Source organism: Oncorhynchus gorbuscha, unplaced genomic scaffold, assembly GCF_021184085.1.
Source record: "Oncorhynchus gorbuscha isolate QuinsamMale2020 ecotype Even-year unplaced genomic scaffold, OgorEven_v1.0 Un_scaffold_1327, whole genome shotgun sequence".
Classification (NCBI taxonomy): domain Eukaryota; kingdom Metazoa; phylum Chordata; class Actinopteri; order Salmoniformes; family Salmonidae; genus Oncorhynchus; species Oncorhynchus gorbuscha.
The window spans coordinates 83344-111338 of NW_025746135.1; the positions used below are offsets into that span (position 1 = coordinate 83344).

A 27995-nucleotide genomic window follows, 5' to 3' on the forward strand; every position below is an offset into this window, starting at 1 on the left:
ATAACAGCTGAGTCTGGTCTCTAACTTGGACAACAATAACAATGCAATAACAGCTGAGTCTGGGACAACAATGCAATAACAGCTGAGTCTGGTCTACTTAACTTGGACAACAATGCAATAACAGCTGAGTCTGGTCTAACTTGGACAACAATGTTCAGCTGAGTCTGACTTTCATTGATCCAGACAACAAAAAACAGCTGAGTCTGGTCTACTTAACTTGTCTCTGAGTCTGGTCTCCTTGGACACAATTCTGAGTCTGGTCTACTTAACTTGGACAACAATCTAACAGCTGAGTCCTAATTGGATAGCCATGACAACAATGCTAACAGCTGAGTCTGGATTGGAGTTGATGGCTATTTTGGACAACAATGTTCACTCTACTGATTCTGCCACACTAACTTGGACCAAAGTGTATGACAACAATGATGATACAGAAGTCAGCTGAAGTTATTTTTTAAAAATCTTCATTTAACTAGGTAAGTCCGTTAAGAAGAAATTCTTATTTACAATTACAGTGTTCAGGGGCAGAATGACAGATTTGTACCTTGTCAGCTGAGTCTGGTCTACTTAACTTGGGAGCTGAGTCTGGATCCAGCAACAGCTGAGTCTGGTTACTTGCCCAATGGTCTAACCACTAGGCTACCCAAAAACATAAGTTTAAACTTAAGTTGACCGGAATATTTTGATTGAAATGGACAACAATGCAAAAATATTTGTTGCTCTTTGACCCTTCATCTACTTGTCTAGGTAGGGGTAATGAACTTGTAAAAATACAGCACAGTACAACAACAATAAAAAAACATCTGCAATGTTCTGGGACAACAATAAATCTGGACTTAACTTGGACAACAATGCAATAACAGCTGAGTTGGTCTACTTAACTTGGACAACAATGTTATAACTCTTGAATGCAATAACAGCTGAGTCTGGTCCTAGACAAAAGAGCTGTCTTCCTGACAACAATGCAATAACAGCTGGAGTCTGGTACATGTTAAATACAATGACAATTGACTTTTCCCTGACAACAATGCAATAACAGCTGATTCTCTGGACAAAAGATCCTGAGTCTGGTCTACTTCTGCTCATCACATTCTGGACAACAATGCATGTGTTTATTCTCTGACTTTAATAAGTAACAGCTTTCTCTGCTCTTTTATTGATCCAGAAAAAAAACAGTGGTGGCTCCCACTTCCGTCTCTGATCCTAGCCATGACCCTAGGGGATTGGAGTTGATGGCTATTTTGCTGTTTAATAAAGATGGATCAAAGCTGAATCAATGTCTGCAAGATCACATAATGAACCGACTATAATAGCATAGTATTACATTACTGTAAGACAAAAACACCACTAAAGATGGATCGCTGAATCAATGTTTGAACCGACTATAATAGCATAGTATTACATTTAAGACAAAAACACCACTGCGTTTTTCTCTCATGTGGCCAAAACTTAATAGGTCCACTAGGCAAACTTGTTAACACTCTCTGCTCCACAATTCACACAATCTACATCATTCAATACAACACTGTAGGATAGTTTGAAACACTGTATAACGCAAGAAGATCAAACTGATTGAGATTAAATGGTTGGTATGCAGATACTGCATGGATGTTTCACCGGTAAAACTTGAAGAATTATCATTCTTGATTGACAGTGAGAAATGTGAAGGTCTGGGAAAAGTCCCATTCGCAGCCACATTTTGATAAGGGAAACTATACTTAATGTCATTTTCAAATTGGATCAGAACATCAAACGTTTATAGCCTTTTCTGACATAATATAAGGGTTAAGTCAAATATGATTTATAATATTTTTGTTTCAGTTCAAGTTCTAGTTCAAGTGCAACATGTCTCTAACAATTGAACCAAAGTCAATTACCTAGGTTGCATTTATTAGGGCACACCGTAGAAAAAGGTTGTAAAACATGCTTCAATGGAAAATGAAAACAAGTGGTTCTTATTGGACAAGTCCAGGTAGTCTCTCTCTGTGTCTGTGCATTTCTTCCATTTGGTGCCTAATAAATAGGACCGACTCATTTTACAGGGCCACACTGTTCTCCACATTGTTGGGATTCAGGTAGGTATATGACAGGGGCAAAGAGACATTCCTGCCTTGGATTTCAAAGTTGTATTTCTTCAGCACATTTTGAGTTTCGTGAATCAGTTCCAGAGGGGTCTTCTCGCTGAAGTGATCCTGATAGCCATTTCCAAGAGCAACCTAAGGAGGCAAGAGAGTTGATGGAATTTTAAATAACATGGAAACTGTTGTTTCATGAACCACTGAGTATATTTTAATTATGACTACTAAGGAAACGATTCGATTGGGATTGTCATGAAATGTTTTAAAGTCATAGAATATACTTTAATACAGTTTCTCATATACTCACAAAGTCAGTGGACTGCCTGCTCAGAAGGTACAGCGCTGCCATGCCATTAACGGTGGTATTGATGTCAGGGAAGGTCTTCAGCATGGTGCTCTCAGTACACTGCCCCTTAGTGGTGGGAGGTGGTTGTTGCAGAGCGATGGGGAAGTTGGGCATCCAGCCCCCAAAATCAAACTGGAATGACAATGGCAAAATAGATCAAACTACTTTGCTTTTCCAATATAATTCATCAGAAACACGGCAAACTAAAATGGTACAATTGGTTTCATCACCTGTCCATTGTTGACTGCAGCATGTTGGACAGACACTGTGAAGATCACCATGGTGAGAAACTTGACCAGCTCTGTCATCAAACTGAAAGACTGAGGGATTCCTGCATGGAGAAGGTACAGTAAACCACTTCATTCAGACACTGTATTGACATTTTGCTAATTATCCGGGATATAGTTTTGGAATGTTAACCATGAAAGGGAAGTTGACTTAAAATCCAGAAATTCCCAAGTGATTCCATACATTGAAACTAATTTGGTGGAGTTTGCCCTCTCTCCCTCTCCCTCACTCTCCATGTAGTGCCGAACGCAGACAGCTGCAAAAACTAGTCACACGATACATTATGTATCGTTGTACACTGCTCGCTTTGCTTCTTTGTCAGTGAATGAGTCAATCAGAAATCTATGAATTGTGGACAAAAGTATTTTTCCATGGACATTGTAGATACTTTCACCAGCTAGCACAAGGACGAAGGACTCATCTGGACAGCTGGTAAGAGCTAGCTACTATCTTTTTCTGAGAGATTTAGAGGATTACTGCAGTTTTTGTCACCTTTGCAAAAATGTTTAAGATTATTTGCCAACGTTTTGCTACTTTCTTGGAACGTGTCTGAAACAGAATCTCTGAACAACAGTAGCCCTGAACCTCTAGCTAATGCTAAACTAGCTGGATCATTAGACAATGTTAATCAAGCTGGACCTTTGGACAATGCTATTTACTTTGTAGCCCTCATCACCTCTTATGGGGGGCTACAAAAAAGATCTAACTACCACCAGCTTTTCAGGGAGATGGCACTTGGGTTGTTTGCTTGCTGGTCTTGTCGCTTTGAAGTGGCTGTGCAGGCAATGTACAATCTGCCAGATATGGAGTTGGGCCTGTAATAGTCTCAGTATTTCCCACGCACCTAGCTGATTCAGAACTCCTATACTGGGACAGCCTTTCGCTAATGGTTCAGAAGACCTACTCTGCTGTCAAGACCAAACTCAAGGAAGCCCTTGGCCCCAAGCACTCTCTTTCAGACACATGTAAATGCTTGCCATAGGAAGCCTGGTGAGAGCTTGGATGTGTACATTGCTGACATCACTCGTTGGTTCTGGAGGCCTTCCCCGACTATGACCACAAGGCACAGGAATGGGTGAAGTTTCACCACTGTGGCCGGATTGGACCCAGCCTTGCATGCGAAGATTCATGGAGCGGAGGACATCGGTAATGCCCAGCTCGCCGCAGGTTTCTTTGAAAGAACTTGTGCAGCTCTCCAACTACATGCTGCATACCCGCCAGTGGCACAGACCCCAGACTAGGTTGATATGTTTTGTTCTAATGACACAGATGAGAAGCTCCTTCATGCTGACTCTCACTGTGAATAGCCTGAAGAGTGAAGTACACCAGCTACAGGTGGGAAACCAGAACCTCACACAGTGTTTTGGCTTCTGGGCCGACAGGATCTCCACCCCATCCAATGATGCTGCCAGAAGAGCACTCGGCTTTTCACCAGACCATCAAACTCAACATCCATCATGAGCCTACTACTCACCTGAATGCCGTGGCCCAGAGTGTCACCGTCTGTAATTTATTGCCTCTCCAGAGTACTGCCAAGGCCAACGTGATTGGAGCTCTGATGGTGGAAGCTGTCACTACTACTCTCTAGACTACCCACCAAGAGTTCACTACCCAGACTACAGGCACCAGTCTAATGCAAGGGACAGACAACACAACAGCCCGAGTCCACCTCCAAGGATAGAGGGATATGTGAGCCCTCATTACAGGCACAGTGTACACTTCCAGTCCCCTGACAGACATTAGGCAATCTAACGTGTCTGGTTCCACACAGCAGGGAAACGATCACTAGTTGTTTGTTAAGGAGCAAACTTCAGCCAGTGCACCAGAGCTCCCTGTTGACATCCCACGATTCAAAAACGAAAGTGACAAGATGGCTTCCACAGAGGGTGTTTCAGCTAACATACTTGCCATCTTTGAGGGAATTGAAGTGTCTGCTCTTCTTGACACAGGATCGACCATTTCCATCATCAGTGAGGATTTCAGAACATCACATCCAGCTCTGAAAAAGCACCCCATGAAGACGTTCTTTGCATTTGCTTGCTCTGCCAATGGACAATGTTTGAACAATGTTTGGACATTCCCAGGACTTTGTCAGTATGCATTTCCCCTAGGGAAAGAACGTCTCAAGCATGAGTTTCAAGTTGTCAGAGGGGCCCATCATTCAGTGATACTAGGCGTGGTTTCCTGCAACAGCAACATGTCCTACTGGATATCAGTTGTGGAAGACATGCTGTACCACATCACCTTCCCTGGATGTTGCTGCACCCTCTATGAAGATAGATGACTTGTCTCCATGCTGCTGTGCTGTTTTTGCTACTTGGCTACCTGCCAAACTTTTCAGTTTTAATAACAGTTTAATCAAAATCTGCATTTAACACCATCTTGTTTTTTTCTTCCCTCTACTCTCTTCATTCAACTTGTTCACCCTGGATGCTTTATCTGGACATGGTTCTACAGGACCTCCACCAGCCGAAAAAGCTAAGTAGTAACATCTAACTGCAGTCGTTGTACTCATAATATACAGGAGATCTATTGCCTTATGGTGAGGATAGCCGTGTTGCAAGCCCAGCTTCAGATGCAATCGTTAGGCTCTGACAAATTGAAAACCCTAGTCATTTGCGATGCCATTACCCGCAATATTAGACTTAAAAATCATCATCCAGTGATCATACACTGTTTACGGATCGAGAAAAGACAGCAGTCACAAGAGGAGGTGAGCTGTATGCCAATGAGGTGAGCTGTATGCCAATGAGGTGAGCTGTATGCCAATGAGGTGAGCTGTATGCCAATGAGGTGAGCTGTATGCCAATGAGGTGAGCTGTATGCCAATGAGGTGAGCTGACCAATGAGGTGAGCTGTATGCCAATGAGGTGAGCTGTATGCCAATGAGGTGAGCTGTATGCCAATGAGGTGAGCTGTATGCCAATGAGGTGAGCTGACCAATGCTCCAGTGACATTCAAGAGAGTAATGAAGTATGTACTGTGAGGCCTCCGATTAAAAACTTGTACTTGGATGATGTCTTCATCTACATCCGTTCCTTCGAGGGAAACACCTGCAGCACCTGGAAGAAATCCTCTCCTGATTCCAAGCCAGCGGCCTGAAGCTGAACCCTGCCAAGTGTCGTCTCACCCAAGACCAGGTACTATCCCTAGAGCACATCGTGTCCATGATGGAATTCAGCCAGAACCAAGTAACGTGCAAAATGTGAAGGACTGGCCTACTCACACATCCACAGAAGTGAGAGCCTTCCTGGGACTCTGGATATTACCATATAGTTTATCAAGAACTTTGCACACCATGCTGTACTGCTAAATATGCTGACTGAAAATAATGTTTGGCATGCTAGTGGACTTAAGCATGCCAAGATGCATTCTCCTACCTCAAACACTCCTTGTCAGAGCCTCCCATAGTTGTCTTCCCAGACTTCATGCAGCCGTTCTGCCTTTACACAGACACATCCTGCTCTGCGGTGAGCGCTGTGCTTGCCCAAAAGGAGGAAAGGCGTGAGACTGCTATTGCTTATGCTAACCATGTACAAGAAGCTTTTACAGATTAAAAATATTCTAAGACCTGCTTGCAATAAGGCACTAAAGTCATACTGTCCTGAATACAAAGTGTTATGTTTAGGGCAAATCCAATACAACACAAACCGAGTATCACTCTTCATATTTTCAAGCACCGTGGTGGCTACATCATGATATGGGTATGCTTGTAATTGTTAAGGAAAGGGAGAGTTTTTACAGAATGGACATAAGCACATGCAAAATCCTAGACGAAAACCTGATTCAGTCTGCTTTCCACCAGACACTGGGAGATGAATTTACTTTTCAGCAGGACAATAACATAAAACACAAGGCCAAATCTACACTGAAGTTGCTTACCAAGAAGACTGTGAATGTTCCTAAGTGGCCGAGTGTTTTCATTTGCTATGGCAAGACCTGAAAATGGTTGTCTAGCAATGATCAACAAAAAATGTGAGCTTTTATTTAACTAGGCAAGTCAGTTAAGAACAAATTCTTATTTACAATGACAGCCTAGGAACAGTGGGTTAACTGTCTTACTGAGGGGCAGAACAACAGATCTTACCTTGTCAGCTCAGAGATTTGATCTGGCAACCTTTCAGTTACTGGACCAACGCTCTAACCACTAGGCTACCTGCCACCTGACGAGCTTGAAGAATTTGGAAAAGAATAATGGGCAAATATTGTACAATCTAGGTGTGCAAAGCCCTTACAGACTTACCCAGAAAGACTCACATCTGTAATTGTTGCCAAAGGTTATTCTAACATGTATTGACTCAGGGGTATGAATATGTATGTAAAGTAGATATTTCATTTTAAATAAATTTGCACAAAAAAAATGAAAACATTTTCACATTGTCATCATGGGGTATTGTGTTTAGATGGGTGAGAAAATAATCATATTTCATCCATTTTGACTCCAGGCTGTAACACAACAAAAAGTGGAATAAGCCAAGAGGTATGAATACTTCCTGAAGGCCCTTTATGTGCTTGTGGTGCAGGATTACTTTTCAAAGTACGTCAACCTCTGTGCCATGAAAGACCAGGGTCAGGTACCTGCTGGACCAATCTAACAAGACCCAAGTGATCCACTAAAAATGTTTAAGACCGTACACCTCACCTGTACCCCGACCTGGAACGAATGAGCCTGTGGAACACTTTCCTGCACCTCCTCGACCTCTGACCCTGACAGTCTTGTCAGGTGCCTTACCCTTCAGATCCTCAAGGCCCTGTGAGACATGGGAACACTACTTACCTGAGATGTCCCTGGATCCCCCTGTGCCTCACCAGGCCCCTTGTTAGGACCCCTCTTGCCCACCTGACCCCTCAGTAGACCAGATGTCTACACCTCAACCAGCAGTACTGGAGCAAAGTTCGTCTGAGCACCCAGATTGCCGTCGAGTTAGTCTCTTAAGTGACAGGGGAGTCTATGTACTGAAGTGAGAAGTCTATAGATCTATGGACCTTCAGCAGTATTATTTTTTTCTTATCAGATGTAGAAATGGGGATGTTTCTCTAGGGGGCCGGGGGAAGAAATGTAAGATTATTGTTTGAGAGTTCTTTTCTAAGCCACTGTTGTTAGTCCTACAGTGTGGTGAATTGGAATGGTAATTGATTATCTACCTTGCAACTACTTTGCGCTCTTCTGATTGGTCAGATTTAGTTCATTATTGGAAGAGAACAGGAAGAATGGCAGTTCATGAATGCTTGTAACAGTGTTCAGTTAAAGATTTTAAAAACCAAAGAGTAATCAGTCTCCATCCAGTTTGTATCCACAAAGAGAGTCATCCCCATCCACCATTGACAGAACCATCAAATTCCATTAGTTTGTGTAACTATGTTTCCATCCACAGCTTTTATGTAAGTCACACCGTATAAAAAAAGTAATGACAACTGTGATGGAAACAGGACGTTTCAGTACAATTACAATAAATCGACATTGTGGGATATTTGTGTGTCGGTCAAATGTATTATGCAAAAACATGGCAGTGGAAATATCTTTTGTGCAAATATTGATATAATAACCATCATATCCAAGACAACTTGGAGTCACGCAATGATATGGTGTGTGGTCCACTACCACTTGGTTATTGTGGGAAGTTTACAGAGCTGCAACAGGCCTGGCCTCGCTTTCCGTGGTTATGCTTCCAGGAACTGACACCACCACTCATTTTTATCATACACATTTCAGCAACATGCTACAGATTAAATCAATTATGATGGACTTCCCGTGGTGAAAGTGCACGGTGATGAGCTTGATGCTACTTTCCAAGAAATATCGAGGGGTTTATTTTGGTGACATGATGATAGATGCTTGACTACCGTTTGACAGATAAAAATCCATAATAATCTCATAATGTAGACTCAAACCTACAGTAGATACTGTATGGAATCACTTGGAATTTTCTGGATATTACATATTATCAGAAACAATCATCAACAAAACAGATCTGTACATTTGTATTGCACTGATGTAGTCTTATGATTAAGAGTTGAGAAAGAGCTAGTGTGTCGTTTAAATGAGAAAAGTGTAACCTGTGCTGGTTTCTGCCAGGAACCCATGGAAGAAGATCTCCTTGATCCAGTTCTGCAGTTCAGAGTCCTTCTGGACGTCTGAGTCACAGGTGTAGTAGTGACCAATCACATTGTGAACAAACCTATACAAAACCACAGGACAACATCAGGTATTAGCAGAACACTATGACAAAACACAGGACTGTTCCACCAGTTAGGTGCCTTATGAGTAGTGTAACTTGGTGATTTTTATTTCACCTCATTTTAACATTGTCATAAAGAGCACATGTTAAACTTAATTTTTAAAATATATCAGAGGTTAAATAAAAAATAAAAATATTATAGTAAGGGCCTATTAAGTGACAAACAAAGCTACAGGGTTGACCGTAAGTGTTTTGACGATTTTATCTTAAATCAGCCATAAATCTCATGGTGACAGGGAATGGAAGCTTGTTCTATGCAACAGGGAGGGGCAATTACATGTTTAATATATTTAACTAGGAACAGATGACAGCACAAAGGGCAAGAATGTAGAGACAACAATACATCACGCAAAGCAGCCACGACTGTCAGTAAGTGTCCATGATTGAGACTTTGAATGATGAGATGGAGATATAACTGTCCTGTTTGAGTGTTTGTTGCAGCTTGTTGCAGTCGCTAGCTGCAGCGAACTGAAAAGACGTGCGACCCAGGAATGGAAGCTTCATTTAAAAATAATAATAATTGTGATAACATTTATGGCCTGTCTGTCTATGGGTAACTGGGTTGAAGTGTTATGCTTTTGACATCTAGTCAAAATGTTATGATTTGACTAGATGTTCAGTGTTTCTTTACGAAAAAAATAGTTAACAAAAATTGGTTCACCATTTTAAAAAGAGTTCAGTTCACTTAACAGGATTGGTCTTAAAATTAGGAACAGTTTTTTAAAACTTAATTAATCAATAATCATGTGAAATATATAATAATCTTCAGAAATTACTTTATCAAAGCAACAAAATAACTAAAGCTTTAAAATGGTGAAAAGTTGTAGAAATGTGGAGGTTAAGTGGGTTAAAATCTTCCTAGAAGTCACAGAGGATGCACAGAGGGACATGTTAAAATCTTCCTAGAAGTCACAGAGGATGCACAGAGGGACATGTTAAAATCTTCCTAGAAGTCACAGAGGATGCACAGAGGGACATGTTAAAATCTTCCTAGAAGTCACAGAGGATGCACAGAGGGACATGTTAAAATCTTCCTAGAAGTCACAGAGGATGCACAGAGGGACATGTTAAAATCTTCCTAGAAGTCACAGAGGATGCACAGAGGGACATGTTAAAATGTCACAGAGGATGACATGTTAAAATCTTCCTAGAAGTCACAGAGGATGCACAGATGCACAGAGGGACATGTTAAAATCTTCCTAGAAGTCACAGAGGATGCACAGAGGGACATGTTAAAATCTTCCTAGAAGTCACAGAGGATGCACAGAGGGACATGTTAAAATCTTCCTAGAAGTCACAGAGGATGTCACAGAGAGGGACATGTTAAAATCTTCCTAGAAGTCACAGAGGATGCACAGAGGGACATGTTAAAATCTTCCTAGAAGTCACAGAGGATGCACAGAGGGACATGTTAAAATCTTCCTAGAAGTCACAGAGGATGCACAGAGGGACATGTTAAAATCTTCCTAGAAGTCACAGAGGATGCACAGAGGGACATGTTAAAATCTTCCTAGAAGTCACAGAGGATGCACAGAGAGACATGTTAAAATCTTCCTAGAAGTCACAGAGGATGCACAGAGAGACATGTTAAAATGCAGATTCTTTTCACGTTAACAACACTTTATTAATATAAAAAAATGTATTGAAACACTTTATTAATATAAAAAAATGTATTGAATTTTCCATGAGGTCTATTTAATTTATCTTTAATATAACAGGCTTAAAAAATATCAAAGGTACACCAAAGACACTAATATTTCATGGAATGACCCAGCACCAATATTATGGGCTACATTATCATAGTGCAAAAGAGCACAAATCTTTGTAAAAAAGAGCGTTAGCCTCATTATAATCTGGCAGCATGATTTACTTTGGAGGAACGAGTAGACTACAGTTTAGTAAACTGAGCAAAAATGTAGCTGCATGAACTAGCCTCCTTATAATGCACAAATCTAATTGTGCTGTCAAATTGACAGATCTTGGATTTTTTTTCACCACAAAACTCAAGAGACTTGTACACAAACTACCTGTGAACGATGTCCCACAACCTGAGTCCATCTTCCCTGTAGAGGAAGTTGGGGATTGACTCCAGACCACGTGCTGTGATGTCCTCCGGCATACAGAGGGAGCTGTAGGTCAATGAGGCCACAGCTTCCTTCAGGAACTCCACCATCCCTGGACCTCCTATACTGGCATTCTTCAAGATGGGTTAAAGGGATAGTTCACCTTTTTTAAATCATGGCATAATCTATTTCACAGAGCAAAATATCCACCCTTGTTGAGGGTTTATTTATTTATATAGTTTTTTTATTTATTGCAAAAATGTGCTGTTTCCATCAAGCCTGTTGGGTAATTCAGCCTCATGATGGTTGGATGGAAACATGGTTTATGTAACCAGTGAGAAAAATCTGTCACTTCTCTCCTTGTGTCATATAATTGTACATGCAGTTGGGTTCTAATGGCGATCAGTGTTTTAAATATCAAACAGGGTTATCAATGACAGAACTTGTTAATGACAGACGTCAGGGCAGCTCTGTGGTTTAAATATCAAACAGGGTTATCAATGACAGAACTTGTTAATGACAGACGTCAGGGCAGCTCTGTGGTTTAAGCGACAAAGGCAGGTTGCCTGATATCACAAAAATGATGCACATGCATAGATGGAGCAGATGACTGTGTGTTATGAGTCTGAACGGTCAGATAGCTAGCAACAATGACAAGAAGCTACCATGTGGGGAATCGCAGGTGGCTTGTTTCAGCTAGTTGCATTTTGTCCTTGATACCATGTCTTGTTTTCAGGTGTTTAAACTTATCACATCTATGCTAATATGGCTATGCTAATATGGATACCATTCTCTATCTAGCCAACAACTGTAACGATATATTTGAGAGAAAAGTGCTTATTGTGCAAATGTATTTATGTTTTCAATAAACATTTGGAGACAAAATAGAGTTAAAGTTGTCAATAATACTTTGGCATTGACAGTTGTTTTGCCCTCAAATTGCGCTGCATTGGTTTTGTTGCTAAACAACCCTCCCGTTTAGGGCTGAGAGGTTCACAAAGATGTATCACAACAACGCCTGACACGTCCGCCTGATGATCAATTTACTCTACCGCGGTATGTGTCGCTAGGCAACACCTGACAGATCAGCCTGATGATCAATTTACTCTACCGCGGTATGTGTCGCTAGGCAACGCCTGACAGATCAGCCTGATGATCAATTTACTCTACCGCGGTATGTGTCGCTAGGCAACGCCTGACAGATCAGCCTGATGATCAATTTACTCTACCGCGGTATGTGTCGCTAGGTGTACATCTCAAAACGATAACCAGCTCAGTGTCAAATGTGTTACAGGCTTTGATTTTCCCATTGATGTTTTGAGGTTGGACTTTAGCACATACAGTATAGCTGGTTAGCATGTAGGGCTCACTGATTGGTGTCACCTCACTAGACAGTATGTGTTACACCTCTGCAGGTTGCCATCTTGTTAGTGGGAAGGTGTTTCACGGTGCTGGCCCAGGTGTATTTAAGAATGGGTGGCCCAGTGCTCCAGATGTCTTGAGATATGTGGAGGGTCAACACCTTTAGGTGTGGTGCTCCCTATATGAGTTCTAGGAAAATATTCCTGATTTTCGTTTTGCTCCACCTTTTTGGTTTGCTTCCTGTCTGTAAGTTTGATGTGGGTTTTTCTTTTGTTTGCCTCTTCTTGGGCAAATTTTGTCGGAGCTCATGGTGGGTGTCTTTTAGGTTCCAGTTGTTGTTGCTAGTCAACTTTCAGTGGACACGCCCATGAGTGTCTTTCAGAAGCCCTCCTAAAACCCCACCTGTTTTGTTTTGGTTGTTGGTCAGTGACTCTGTTAGTTCCCCCTTCTGTTTGAGTGACATTTTTGCAGGGGGCACGTAACAAAAGTTACGATTGTATAATCGTATGGTGTTTAGAAGGCCTTATTTTAGATGTACTTCACGTTGTTTAATCCGAACAGTTTTTAAATAAGTTAGCTGGTAATTTTGGAACGTCCAGAATAATCCTTTTTGGAGAATGTAACAATGCTAGTGGAAATGGATTGTATCAGCGGTGCATTTATAAGCATGCGGAAAGCAGGGTGCTTATTTTTGAACACAGAGCTCTCTTGTGCTTTTGAATCAGTTTCCACTAGCATTGTGACATTCCACATGTATTAACGTATTATAGAACATTATAAGAATGGAATAGGCAGTACCTCTGTGAACAGCCCATTCTCTGATATGAGGGCCTGTCTCGCTAGAGTGTTGATCTGCAGAGTGTAGCGGAAGTGAGAGATCAGGAGCTATGGAGAAAGATGTAACAATCGTACATGAAATTCACACCTAAAAATGCTATGTATTGTACTGTACTACAAACAACCTACTGCTTCTTTCAATTACAAACAAATACATACAATGAATACATTAATTCCAAATACTTCAGGTTCTCTTAATCATGTTAAAAGTATTGAGTTAATAGGAAAATGAAAACTCACACAACTGTAGTTTTATAACAGTTCAAAACATACTCAGTGTCTGTGTGCACAGCAGTAGGTATGTACCTTGTAGATGGGATGCACCATTGGTAGGTTACGCAGTGTCGACATGGCGAACACCTCAGCCAGCAGGTGAGTCCTCAGCAGGTGAAAGTTCAGCTCGTGTTCAGCGAAGTCAGCGCTCCTCACAAAGATCTTGGCCAGGAGCCAGTCATACTCAGAGTCAGTAGGAAGGAAGATGGGGTTGTCTTCTCCAGGCTCCTGCTTCAGCTGTGAAAGGAAGCAGAACAATCATGGCTTGCTTCATTAATTGAGAATGTGTATATTGTTACAATTTAAAGACATACGGAAGTTTTTAGAGTTGTTTTCTTAAAACGAGTGTTGCCTGTATGGTTCATGCAGACAGAGGATATAACATCAATCATGAAACCCCCAAATCCTTAGTTTTAGGCTAACAGTATATGCTTTTGCTCATGCTTTTTTCTTTCTGGTTAGTTTATTAGTTCATTTCTGGGTAATATTTATGTCCATTTATGGGACTCCTTTTGGTTCAAGAGAACTCCCAGTGTGTCACGCCTTGGTCATTGTATTTTGTGTTTTTCGTTATATTTTGGTCAGGCCAGGGTGTGACATGGGTTTATGTGTTGGGTTCGTATTGGGGTTTTATTAGCATTGGGATTGTGTATGATTAGGGGTGTGTCTAGTTAGGCTTGGCTGCCTGAGGCGGTTCTCAATTGGAGTCAGGTGATTCTCGTTGTCTCGGATTGGGAACCGTATTTAGGTAGCCTGAGTTCACTTTGTAATTCGTGGGTGTTTGTTCCTGTCTCTGTGTTGTAGTCACCAGATAGGCTGTAATTAGTTTCACGTTCCGTTCTGTTGTTTTTGTAGTTAGTATCAGTTATTTAATGTACCGCGTTCTTTCATTAAAGTCATGAGTAACCTACACGCTGCATTTCGGTCCGACTCTCTTCTTTCAACAGACGAACTACGTTACACAGTGGCAAACATTCTGTTAAGATGATTTAGTTTGGGTTTGGGAAGTAAAGATCTCATTGTTATGTGAGATGTACCTGGATTGCGATGGGAATGAGCTTCTCTTCTGGGGTCACATAGAGCAAGCAGAGAGGAGCAGCCAAGAAGTGCTGTTTCCCGTGGATCACGTTTGCTGTCACTCCATGTAGACGCTTGTAGTCAACCAGGAAGATGTTGCCTTTCTGTTTAGGTTAGGACATTAATGAGTAAGGGAGGTAGATGTTGCCTTTCTGTTTAGGTTAGGACATTAATGAGTAAGGGAGGTAGATGTTGCCTTTCTGTTTAGGTTAGGACATTAATGAGTAAGGGAGGCAGATGTTGCCAACAACACCACCATGCCAAAGGAAGTGTACTGACACAATGTATAACATATTGTACTGTACCACACACAATTTCCCGAGGAAGAAACCACTAGAGCAATAACAGAACTATGAATGACATACATTACTCCATTTTTACAAACCTGAATTTCTGCTTCAAGGTTTTTTCCGAAAAGGGAAGCCTTCACCATGTCTTCTGTGACGGGGAAGTTCTCTGGAAGCTTGGAGCAGCGATGGATCATCATGGGGTTGATGCCGTTCAGAAGCTGGTACCCAAAAAACTCATCCTCCTTCCAGTTATTTTCGACATATTCTAGAAAAAAACAAAATGATCATGTGTAAAAAGAAACTTTGTGCAAAATAATAATGAGATGCTAATGATTCCAGTGAGCTATTTGAATGCTGCCTTTTTTAAAGGCTGAGGCCAACTTACCATAGACGTCAGTCTTGTGTCCATTGAAAACGTGACTGAGTTCATCTAGGCTCTTCCATTGTTTCTTGTTGGTGGAATGGGTTTCTAGTTTGAGTGACAACAATCTGCCAGGATAGAGGAGGAACTTGACTTCAACATGAGAAAGATGGTGCAGTTGATTAGAGAATGTTGCTAACAATGCCAGGATGTCCCCCAGGGCTCTGTGCTAGGTCCACTACTCTTCAAGATCCTCCCCCTAGGGTGATCGACTCATTCACAGGCCACATATCCTTAATATTATGTGTCAATCGGCATTTGATTTGGTGAAAAGTTCAGCTATTTGGTTATAATGTCTGCTAAATGGTTAATGGGCTTGTTATTTGATACGATTTCAGGCATGATTTGAGTGGCTAAAAACTCATTTAGGAGTTTTTAATTCATTTAGGAAAAACTTGCCTGAGGGTGTTATTACTGGCATCATTCCTATAATCCACGTTCCACCACAAACCTGATGGCCACATTCCCAACATCTCATAATATCACAATTACCTGAACTGGTGTAGGACAATCACATCTCATCTCACCGTAAAGGAAGTATTTTTAAAGGTGTATTGGGGATATGCCAATAGAGATGAATAAATATCTAATTCATTTCCTGGTTCTGCCTCTTATGTTTCTCAACCTGGTTTCCATGTTCCCCTGGGGATACTTGGCCTACACTCAGGTGGTACTGGCGAAGACTCACAAGAGCATAGGCCTACAGGTAAAATGCACACGAGGGGGGATACGTCAGGGGTACTCTGGGAAGAGCAAAATGTGACTGTTTTACAGTAAGCAAAACCATTTTGAAAACCAGTGCTCCAACTTACGCTTCGACTGCTGTGAACTTGAACTCCAACTCCTTGGTGAAAGAGAAGCGGACCTCAGCAGGGAGATCAGAAGCACTGTCACATTCCATTATTTGGGGTAGACCCTCGGCATATATACTCCAGCTGAAGGGAACAGACACGGTAAATCAAGACGGGATACACAGCCTGTCGTTCACCATTACATACAAAATAGTAGCTTAGGTGACTTCACGTGAATGTATCTGTGTTTAAGAGTTATTTGTTTCTTTGGAGTTTAGAGTTTATAGTTTAGAAAAAAATGATGTGTCATTCCACAAATGCTACAACTATACACTACCGTTTTTTAAATACATTGTGGACCACTCAAATTGAGTTGAGACACTAAAATCAATCATAGTCAAACATGGTGCAGTAGAGGTGTGATCTATAATACATTACATCTGTACGCATAAACATCTGTACATAAATGGACAATTAGGCACTTATAAAGAAGTCTCCATTGGAGGATAAGTCGCATTTACATAATTGTTACTTGAAGATGTCGTCATTTATTATTTTCATCTAGACTGTTAAAACAATATTTTTGACTGGACAGCTGAGGAAACACATCCTCTCGAATGTTGTTGTGTAACAACAGCAAGAACGGTCACTCCACATAAAACATGTGCAAGAGAGCTTCGATATTGCTGGGATTAAACTGTACGTACATAGGGCTCAGTCCCAAACAAGGCTATTATAGTTCTTTGTTTTTATTTTTTTATATTTAAACAAAGAAATGATAATAACCTGTTTAGTTTCAATTCATTTTCAGGCTTGATTTTCTAGTTTAGATTCTGTTTTCATTTGATTAAAAACATTTCTATTTCATTTGATATTATTTTGGTTTTAGTTTTTGTGTAAGGGACAGAAAGTAGCCTAGGCGTGGGAGGCTAGAAGACATTTATGTGTTGTTGGACTATAGTTTGAGTGTTTTTGGGGGATTTCAAATCTTGCCACTGGGGGGCAGTTTTAAATAAGGTGATGGGTCAGGTCATAGTCTCGGTTATATTTAAATTATGAAGTCAATCTCAATGTGACTTGTCCATGTTAACAGCAATCCAATGCTTTTATTTAACCTTAGTAGTCAAAACCACATTTTATTGGACACATACACATATTTAGCAGATGTTATCGCGGGTGTAGCAAAATGCTTGTGTTCCTAGCTCTAACAGTAGAGTAGTATCTAACAATTCACAACAATACACACATCTAAAGGTAAAATAATGGAATTAAGAAATATATAAATATTAGGACGAGCAATGTCGGAGTTGCATTGACTAAAATACAGTAGAAGAGAATACAGTATATACATGAGATGAGTAAAGCAGTATGTCAACATTATTAAACTGACTACCGTAAGAAGAATAAAGTACCTTTACCTGACAGAAAGAGGGGAAAAACATCAAATGAAGTCATTGCACATGTGTCAGCTACTAATAGCTAGTAAAAGTGGTGCACTAGCTGCCTATTTGAAATGTCATCATTTTCCTGGCAGAATTTACCCATCCGATTCAGAACTTGTAAAAGCCATTTCAATTTTTGCCCAAAGTTTAGTAGAAAAACAAACTACAACTGAACATAATTTGATGATTTTTGTTTTAGTTTGTTTTAGAGGCAAAGATAATAGTTTCAGTATAGTTTTTCAAACTGATTTCTTAATCATTTTATTTCAGTTTAGGAAATAGTTTTTTCATGATAAATTTTTGTTTCAGTTTTAGTTTACTATAATAACTTTGGTCCCAATAGTGTGTTTAAAAAGACAGTAGGTGCACATTTTGTTACTTTCGTGTTTGTACCACTTTAGTTCATTGCTCTCTAAAAGTGCTGATTCAAAAGCATTTGGATGTTGTTTTGAATTGTTTCTGCATCTTAGGAGTTGAGTTTCAAGATGTCAGAACCAGCCTCTCACCGGTACATCTTTTGGCGACTCTGCAGCTCCTTCTTTCTCTCTTCTATGGCCTCTGGCCAGGTCTCATTGAATATCAGTTTACCTTATCAACAAAATGCCATAAAGAGTGATTATTGTCATGTTTTAGGGGGATTGATCAACATCTTAAACCATTTAAAGTATATTATTATTCCATAAAAATGGCCCGTTTGACACATTTCATAATAAACTACAAATGACATTCAGCGAGCTGATGTATAATAGGCACAGCAGGTCTACTCAGAACTTAACCTAGACAATGATCTGTATACCAACATACTGACCAGTGGCCTCTCTGAACATCAGCCGCTCATGGCCTGAGATCCAGTGGTAACAGGGGAAGTTGACTGTGTCTCCCTCTGGTGTGGTCACCACTACTTTAGAGCAGAACCAGTCATCGTTGAGGAAGCAGAATGGGAGGTACGGCTCTGATTCCAGCACCACAAACTCCAGATGGCCCAGGGAGGAAGGACAGAACACATCAAGCTCAATCACCTACAGAGAGATAGATGACATGTTAGACTGATCCCAGCAAACAAACAACTTTCTCTCAACGTTGACTAAGTTGAGCCTGTTTGTTTAGTTGTTTTTCAATTTATTTATTTTTTATTTCACATTTATTTAACCAGTTAGGTTAGTTGAGAACAATTTTTGATTTACAACTGCGACCTGGCCAAGATAAAGCAAAGCAGTGCGACAAAACGAACACAGAGTTATACATGGGATAAACAAACGTACAGTCAATAACACAATAGAAAAATCTGTATACAGTGTGTGCGAATTAAGTAAGGAGGTAAGGCAATAAATAGGCCATAGTGGCAAAGTAATTAGAATTTAGCAATTAACACTGGAGTGATAGATGTGCAGATGAGGATGTGCAAGTAGAAATACTGGTGTGCAAAAGAGCAGAAAAACAAAAACAAATATGGGGATGAGGTAGGTAGTTGGCTGGATGGGCAATTTACCGATGGGCTGTGTACAGCTGCAGCGATCGGTAAGCTGCTCTGACAGCTGATGCTTAAAGTTAGTGAGGGAGATATAAGGCTCCAACTTCAGTGCTTTTTGCAATTAATTCCAGCATTGAACTGGAAGGAAAGGCGGCCAAAGAGGTGTTGGCTTTGGGGAGGACCGGTGAAATATTCCTGCTGGAGCGCATGCTACAGGTGGGTGTTGCTATGGTGACCAGTGAGCTGAGATAAGGGGGAGCTTTACCTAGCAAAGACTTATAGATAACCTGAAGCCAATGGGTTTGGCGACGAATATGTAGCGAGGACCAGCCAATGAGAGCATACAGGTTGCAGTGGTGGATAGTATATGGGGCTTTGGTGACAAAAACGGATGGCACTGTGATAGACTGCATCCAGTTTGCTGAGTAGAGTGTTGGAGGCTATTTTGTAAATGACGTCGCTGAAGTCAAGGATCATTAGGATAGTCAGTTTTACAAGGGTATGTTTGGCAGCATGAGTGAAGGAGGCTTTGTTGCGAAATAGGAAGCCGGTTCTAGATTTCATTTTGGATTGGAGATGAATAATATGGGTCTGGAAGGAGAGTTTACAGTCTAGCCAGACACCTAAGTATTTATAGTAGTCCACATATTCTAAGTCAGAACCGTCCAGAGTAGTGATGCTAGTCGGGAAGGCGGTTAGCAAACGGTTGAAGAGCATGCATTTAGTTTTACTAGCATTTAAGAGCAGTTGGAGGCCACAGAAGAGGTGTTGTATGGCATTGAAGCTCGTCTGGAGGTTTGTTCAATTCCAGAATGTAGCTTTAATTTGGCATTTGGAACAGTACAGAGGGTTTGATACATTGTTCACTAGGTACAGACCACACCTTCAACATAGTTTTAAAGATTTTATTGTAAGGGAATGGGTAGTATGTGGAGGATGAGGGTTGCAGTAGGTATCTCAGAGGGGAGTGAGGCCTAAGAGGCTTTTATAAATAACCATCAACCAGTGGGCCTTGCGCCGGGTATACAGAGATTTCCAGTTTACAGAGGAGTTTAGAGTGCAGTGACTTGTCCTATAAGGAGCATTGGTGGAAGTCTGATGGCCGAATGGTAAAGAACATCTAGCGGCTTGAGAACACCCTTACTTGACAATCTATACATGATGTCTCCGTAATCTAGCATGGGCAGGATGGTCATCGGAATCAGGGTTCGTTTGGCAGCTGGGGTGAAAGAAGAGATTACGATAGAGGAAACCGAGTCTAGATTTAACCTTAGCCTGCAGCTTGGATATGTGCTGAGAGAAGGACAGTGTACTGTCTAAACATACTCCCAAGTACGTGTATGAGGTGACTACCTCAAGCTCTAAACCCTCAGAGATGGTCATCAATGACACATCCATAACCTGAGCGGAAACCAGATTGCATACCAGAGAGAATACTACAAGTGTTTCCAACACTTTTTATAACAGTTAGGATCAGCATGAGCTCTCACTTTAAATAAAGGAAGCACTGTGGCTGCCTTCCAAGCGTCTATGACAAATCCGGACAAGTCATTTAACTGAGCAGCCGTGAAACAGTGATCACTAAGGTTATTACAGAAAACACCAGTATGATACTGCGATGGACATTTTTATAATGTAAAGAGAGAGCCTTAAAAATGTTCATCTTGTCTTAGTGTCATAAATAATCCTTGGTTCCTGCCTGTGCTTGGTAAAGATATGACTATAAGGGATAACGGGACTGCCCCAGAAGAGAGAGCTCCTAATCGACCATTGTACTTGGTGCATTGAGTTGGTTGGAACCTCTCCAGTGCGCTGGTAATGAAGGATTATTCATTTAATATTGACTTCGACTTCAGGATTATTTGTGAGGATAACATCAAGGAGAGGAGCCTTTTCTGGGTGTTTGGGGTTAGTAATGATCTGAGAGAGATTTAAGGAGTCCTATTGTTTTAAGACTTGGGCCGGTGGTTTAATCATGTCCCCGTTTAGGTCACCTATCAGGACAAATTCATACTTACTTTAAGGGCCCAGGAGAGAGCTTAGGGCAAGTAGGTTACAGGCCGGTGCTGATGGTGGACAATAACAACCAGCAACAATCAACAAAGAGCTATTTGAATGCTTAATGCTGAAAACCAGCAAAACCAATTGTAAGACAACCGAGCACTGAAGGTGATCTTTGGTAAATATTGCCACTCCACCACCACTGGAAGATCTGTCTTGCAGAAAAAGGTTATATCCAGAAAGGTTATCAGTGTTTAGAACAGTCTTTCTTAAACATGTCTCAGTAATGCATATATCATCCGCGGTAATAAAATCAGGGCATGGCAGAGGACAGGGAGAGCTTTGCAGTGTTGATTTTTTATGACATTTGAATGTGTATCAGATGTCAACAAGATCATTTTGTACAGCAATTTTATCAGCTAACGTGAATACAAAGCCAGCGAGAGAGGGTTAGAATAGGATGGGAGGCCCAGAGTTGTGAGTGTTAGAACAAACATTTTCTGTCCCATGGTCAGGTAAGCGAGCTGGAGAACGAGTGCTCTTGGTGTAGGGGCGAGGTTGTCCATAGGGCGCTGAGGAGCAGGTGCTCTTAGTGGAGGTACGTGGTTGACTGCAGGTGCTGGAGGAGCGGGTTTCCCCTGAAGTTGGAGGCATGGTGATTCCATCGTGGAGGAGTGATGGGATAAGGTGGGGATCGGAACTTTGTGTTTGGGAAAGGAGTCCTGTTCGGCATCTGGCTTGTGCAGTGCACATCCCAAAAGGTCCGGACTCACATATAGTAGTTCAGGAACAGAGGGTATAGGGGGCTTGGGGGAGATCTTGTGTGTTGGATCAGATTTAGCTGTGGTAAATCCTGGGGTCCAGCTGCTTAGGAGTTAAACTATGTGGTCAGGCAGCTCTTGGCGAGAAGCAGTGATCAGCAGAAACCTGTTGTATTCGGTGCATGTGACAACAAAAATTGAAGTGATTTGATTTATGAATGATGGAGGCCACTGTGTTCCTGGGGACCTCCAATGCTGCAGAAATCTTTTGGTACCCTTCCCAGATCTGCACCTCAATACATTCCTGCCTCGGAGCTCTACGGACAGTTCCTTCGACCTCATGGCTTGGTTTTTGCACTGACATGCACAGTCAACTGTGGGACCCTACATAGACAGGTGTGTGCCTTTCCAAATCATGTCCAATCAATTGAATTTACCAAAAGGTGGACTCCATTCAAGTTGGAAACAGGATGCACTTGAGCTCAATTTTGAGTATCACAGAAAAGGGTCTGAATAGTTACGTAATTAAGGAATGTGTTTTTTAAAACTTTTATACATTTGTAAAAATGTCCAAACCTGTTTTCACTTTGACATTATGTAGATTGCTGTGATTTTTTACATTTTTAAATCCATTTTAGAATAAGGCTGTAATCTGACAAAATGTGGAAAAATGTAACTGGTCTGAATACTTTCCGATGGCAAATAAGAGGCAATCAGATCATTTCGATTAAGACAATGAGTGAGCTAGGATGGATCTAGTCAATAACTTTTTGTTCAGCACTTTTGAAATGTACAGCGACAGAATTCAGAACATGGGCCGTTCTTACAGTGTTCTCCCTGTACACCAAGTCAGAACAGTAAGATAAATAAAGGGTGCATATAAGCAGACAATGAAAGCTTTTACAATATTTGATGAATACATTTCTCTGAAACAGATTAGCAGCTAATGTGCACCACCAAGTCAGAACAGTAGGTGAAATTAAGAGGGCAAAAGAGACCAAATTATTAGGGTGAGGCACATGGGCTTCTAACAGCTTACTACACAACATACACTTAGTATTACTTTCTTAGCTACAGTATACATCTCTCTCTGGCATATTACATCATGTATGGAGCAGCATACAATACTTTTGTTGGACTCTTGTTGTGCTGTGCTCATTTGAACAGGAAGGTTGCGCGGCGGTCCTTCGTGGGCAAATTTTGTCATCAAACGTTGTCAAAGTCTGGCATTCTCTGGATTTACTGTGCTTTCAAGACAACTGGGAATTTGGGGAAAAAAACAAGGTCGTACCTCTAGAAAGAGGCCCGAGCTCCCGACTTGGATTACCATTCAAAATGTATTTTTCCAGTCGGAACTAGTTTTTTTCCTGAGTTCCCAGTTGTCTTGAACTCAATGAAGTCAGATTTCCCAGTTCTGAGTTGAAAGTTGTTTTGAGCACGACAGAAATCATGCTGGATTGACAGCATTGCCAATGTTGAATGTTTATCATTTTAAGCTTGGAAAAGAAAACCATAAACTGAGAATTGGGACCACACACCAACTTCACCAAATAGCAGGCTAGCGACTGCTTTGTAATGCTTGCAGTTAGCCACTGATTCCTTCCAAAGCACACATTGTTCAATTTGCGATTTCCAACTTGATGTGTAATGTTTATGGCCAATGAGCACCGATGCGTTTTGTCGATCATTTCTCTTCATTATTTCTCTTCATATGACAAGGATTAAACATGATTTGGCAGTAGATTGTCGACTTGATTCATGACTGCTAGCTAAGATTTTGAAAGTATGATGGTCAGCTACTGTAGATTATGTGATTTCACGTAATTTTATCTGTGGCCAAAGACTTTGAGCCTTCTTGGATAAGCACTTCTAATGTAACTCTATGGCAGCACTCAATAGGCTTGAATTTTCGAGCTCTACCCTTAGATTTAGTGTGTCCCCATGAATGACAGAACACTGAGCCACTCACAGCGCAACTAGAGAATGTTACCAACCCCTATGCTCTGTATTTTCCGCTGGCTGCCCCACCACCACAAAAAGCACTGAGCTAGGCTGAAACACCTGTATTTTGGAGCTGCCTTACTCAAGAAAGCAAAAAAATAGGACATTTAAGTATGGAGGCTTTATTACCTCAATAATTTTTTATTTTATTTTGCATTGTTTTTGCTAACTACACTGCTCAAAAAAATAAAGGGAACACTTAAACAACACAATGTAACTCCAAGTCAATCACACTTCTGTGAAATCAAACTGTCCACTTAGGAAGCAACACTGATTGACAATAAATGTCACATGCTGTTGTGCAAATGGAATAGACAACAGGTGGAAATTATGGGCAATTAGCAAGACACCCCCAATAAAGGAGTGGTTCTGCAGGTGGTGACCACAGACCACTTCTCAGTTCATATGCTTCCTGGCTGATGTTTTGGTCACTTTTGAATGCTGGCGGTGCTTTCACTCTAGTGGTAGCATGAGACGGAGTCTACAACACACACAAGTGGCTCAGGCAGTGCAACTCATCCAGGATGGAACATCAATGCGAGCTGTGGCAAGAAGGTTTGTTGTGTCTGTCAGCAAACCTAGCATGGAGGCGCTACCAGGAGACAGACCAGTACATCACGAGACGTGGAGGAAGCCATATGAGGATAACAACCCAGCAGCAGGACCGCTACCTCCGCATTTGTGCAAGGAGGAGCAGGAGGAGCACTGTCAGAGCCCTGCCCTCCAGCAGGCCAAAAATGTGCATGTCTCTGCTCAAACGGTCAGAAACAGACTCCATGAGGGTGGTATGAGGGCCCGACGTCCACAGGTGGGAGTTGTGCTTACAGCCCAACACCGAGCAGGACGTTTGGCATTTGCCAGAGAACACCAAGATTGGAAAATTCGCCACTGGTGCCCTGTGCTCTTCACAGATGAAAGCAGGTTCACACTGAGCACATGTGACAGACGTGACAGAGTCTGGAGACGCCGTGGAGAACGTTCTGCTGCTTGCAACATCCTCCAGCATAACCGGTTTGGCGGTGGGTCAGTCATGGTGTGGGTGGCATTTCTTTGGGGTGCCGCACAGCCTTCCATGTGCTCGCCAGATGTAGCCTGACTGCCATTAGGTACCGATATGAGATCCTCAGACATCTTGTGAGACCATATGCTGGTGCGGTTGGCCCTGGGTTCCTCCTAATGCAAGACAATGCTAGACCTCATGTGGCTGGAGTGTGTCAGCAGTTCCTGCAAGAGGAAGGCATTGATGCTATGGACTGGCCCGCCCGTTCCCCAGACCTGAATCCAATTGAGCACATCTGGGACATCATGTCTCGCTCCATCCACCAATGCCACGTTGCACCACAGACTGTCCAGGAGTTGACAGATGCTTTAGTCCAGGTCTGGGAGGAGATCCCTCAGGAGACGATCCGCCACCTCATCCGGAGCATGCCCAGGCATTGTAGGGAGGTCATACAGGCACATGGAGGCCACACACCTTACTGAGCCTCATTTTGACTTGTTTTAAGAACATTACATCAAAGTTGGATCAGCCTGTAGTGTGGTTTTCCACTTTAATTTTGAGTGTGACTCCAAATCCAGACCTCCATGGGTTGATACATTTGATTTCCATTGATATTTTTTGTGTGATTTTGTTCAGCACATTCAACTATGTAAAGAAAAAGTATTTAATAAGGATATTTCATTCATTCAGATCTAGGATGTGTTATTTTAGTGATCCCTTTATTTTTTTGAGCAGTGTATTATGTGACACATACTAATGCCAAAATAACATAAAAAAAGTTCGAATTTATTTAATTGGGGCTCAAAACATGCCCAGGGGGCTCAACACATGCCCAGGGGGCTCAAAACATGCCCTGAATGTTGATTCTCAACTGGGTATAATACAACTTTTTTGGAGAACTTGGCTGACAGTTTTTGGGATGTACTCTCTCCCCTTGTTCCAACCAGTTTAAACCCCTAGTGTCTATGTCTGCGTCCCTGCAGAAATCGAATTAGCATAAACAAAAATCCCCATCAAAATCCATCAGTTTAAGATAGAGATCATATTTTGCATGGGCTGCGTCTCAATCCATCGCATCCACCGATGTTCAGCATCTAGGGTGAAAGGTGACAGAGCCTGAGCTGTGTTTGTCAGACCATGAGACACCCCAAAAATCTGTCTTCTCACAAAAACGTCTGTAGCTTCCGAACAGTTTGGCCTGCAAACTATTGTGACCCCTCTATGGAAAGATGAGACTATCACAAACATGTGTTTTGCTCTAGGAAGCCTGCAAGCTTCACAAGACTAGATTAAAGGTAGCGGGGAACCAGTTACAAAAAATGAATGGAAGTATATATGAAGATTGTTTAGTGCCTAAAATAAGGGGTTAACTACATGTAAAAATCATATATATAAATAGTTTCCTGACATTTCTTATATCTCTCAGATATAGGACAGATACTTCAGAGCAAACTTCCTTTAGATAATCTGTTCATCTATGTATGAAGTTTTCTATGGGCTAAGAGCAGTAAGGCCAAACTCAACGTTTCATCAAATATTTTTGGGTGTATAAAAGGGGTCCTACAATTCTAATAGCTAAATTATCCTGGGTATGATCATCTTAAAACTTGTTAGGGACGTGGTCCCGTGGTGGGAACATCAATCAGCGGAAATGTTCAAGAGCGCCACCTATAGAGGTTGATAAAACTCAAACTTTCATTAAAATGGACATACAATGTACTGAATTAAAGCTACACTCGTTGTGAATCTATCCACCAAGTTAGATTTGTAAAATGCTTTTCGGCGAAAGCATGAGAAGCTATTATCTGATACCATGCACCCTCAAAATACTGCAACGTCACCTAACACGACAGATTTTGCGTTAGCCGGCGCAAACCAAAACGCAGAAATAAAATATAAAACATTCATTACCTTTGACAAGCTTCTTTCTTGGCACTCCTAAATGTCCCAATAAACATCATTTAGGGTCTTTTTTCGATTAAATCGGTCCATATATAGCTTAGATAATGATCTAAGAATACTGTGTGAACAACGGAAAAAAATAGCTTTTTCTAACGTAACGTCATTTTTTTAAATTAAAAAAGTTGACGATAAACTTTCACAAAACACTTCGAAATACTTTTGTAATGCAACTTTAGGTATTAGTACACGTTAATAAGCGATAAAATTCATCAGGAGGCGATGTAAATTCTATAGATGTCCGTCTCGAAAAAATGTCTTGGAGAGAGCTCGACCAAAACATCCGGTCGGAGACCGGAGGGAATCGGTTCCCTTGTGTAGGTTTGACCAAGAATCAAATCCGAATCAAATAACAAGACTCTAGACATCGTGTGGAAGCTTTAGGCACTGCAACCTCGGCCTAATTTAATTCGGTTCACTTTGAACAATTCTTTGAAGTCGCGCATGGATATTTATTTCCATTTTCAGTGATCAGATTTTCATGCACTTTTCGATGAAACACACGTTCTGTTATAGTCACAGCCGTGATTTAACCAGTTTTAGAAACGTCTGGGTGTTTTCTATCCACACATACTAATCATATGCATATACTATATTACTGGCATGAATAGCAGGGCGCTGAAATGTTGCGCGATTTTTAACAAAAAGCTGCGAAAAGCTGCTTAAATTCTCGACTTCCCTAACAGGTTTTAAACAATTCCACATGTTAGCTTAGTATATGCTAGTCATAAGAATGAAAATGATGTGAATGGATTTAGATTTTGTCACCCAAATGAACAGATGGTCAAAGGAAGGAAAGTTGTGGCAATGGGTTACTCACAGCCCCTCGGCGGTGGCCCCCAATGAATCTACTTTTGGGGAGGCAGATGCGATGGCTTGAATCCATTGTGCCACGGAGATGTATATAGATACTGTTCGTGGTGCCGGCGTGCAGCATTTCTCCAGTGAACACCTCTGCTTTGTAAATAACACTTTTGTCTCTACTACAAAGCAAGTTCAGAAGACAGAAATATGATAAATATATGATACATTCAATATTTCATTTATACTGATGACCAATCCATTTTGTTTAGCTATTGTGTCAGAATGAGGCCACAGGATGATCCAAAGGGATTGTTACCTTACCTACAACAACAGCACGGGAACATTGTTAATGTGGAAGGCAACCCGTCTGCCTAGGGAGGCAATTACAGCAGGGTTATTCAAATCTTACACTACAAGGGCCAGACTGCTCCTGGTTTTATGTTATATCTGATGATGGATTGCACCCACCTGGTGTCACAGTACTAGAAAAA

At 41.3% G+C, this 27995-nt stretch overlaps 1 protein-coding gene across 2 annotated transcripts; it reads right to left on the bottom strand.

Annotated features, from left to right (window-relative positions):
• Positions 1-1869: 1869 nt before the first annotated feature.
• LOC124022296 (hydroperoxide isomerase ALOXE3-like) lies at positions 1870-27989 on the bottom strand. 2 transcript variants are annotated; one of them, XM_046337219.1, is made up of 16 exons: positions 27973-27989; positions 27826-27875; positions 27521-27683; positions 18316-18526; positions 18014-18095; positions 16087-16209; positions 15239-15342; positions 14949-15118; positions 14524-14667; positions 13520-13723; positions 13175-13261; positions 10979-11148; positions 8770-8891; positions 2655-2755; positions 2386-2556; positions 1870-2216 (listed from the first exon to the last, which is right to left on the bottom strand). In XM_046337219.1, exons 2-16 carry the CDS (start codon positions 27846-27848, stop codon positions 2037-2039), a joined length of 2055 nt encoding a protein of 684 aa, XP_046193175.1. In that variant the 5' UTR covers positions 27849-27875; positions 27973-27989; the 3' UTR covers positions 1870-2036. The 2 variants fall into 2 exon arrangements, with proteins under 2 accessions (XP_046193175.1, XP_046193174.1); XM_046337218.1 differs by having other exon boundaries at positions 27826-27985.
• Positions 27990-27995: the final 6 nt, after the last annotated feature.

Excerpts from the sequence above, each read along its gene's own strand:
- LOC124022296 (XM_046337219.1), bottom strand. The coding sequence starts at position 27,848 with ATGTTCCCGTGCTGTTGTTGTAG. Across the intron at positions 18,527-27,520 it reads GGGGCCACCGCCGAGGGGCT|GTGATTGAGCTTGATGTGTT; the intron begins GTGAGTAACCCA and ends ATCTCTCTGTAG. Across the intron at positions 15,119-15,238 it reads ACACAAGACTGACGTCTATG|AATATGTCGAAAATAACTGG; the intron begins GTAAGTTGGCCT and ends GTTTTTTTCTAG.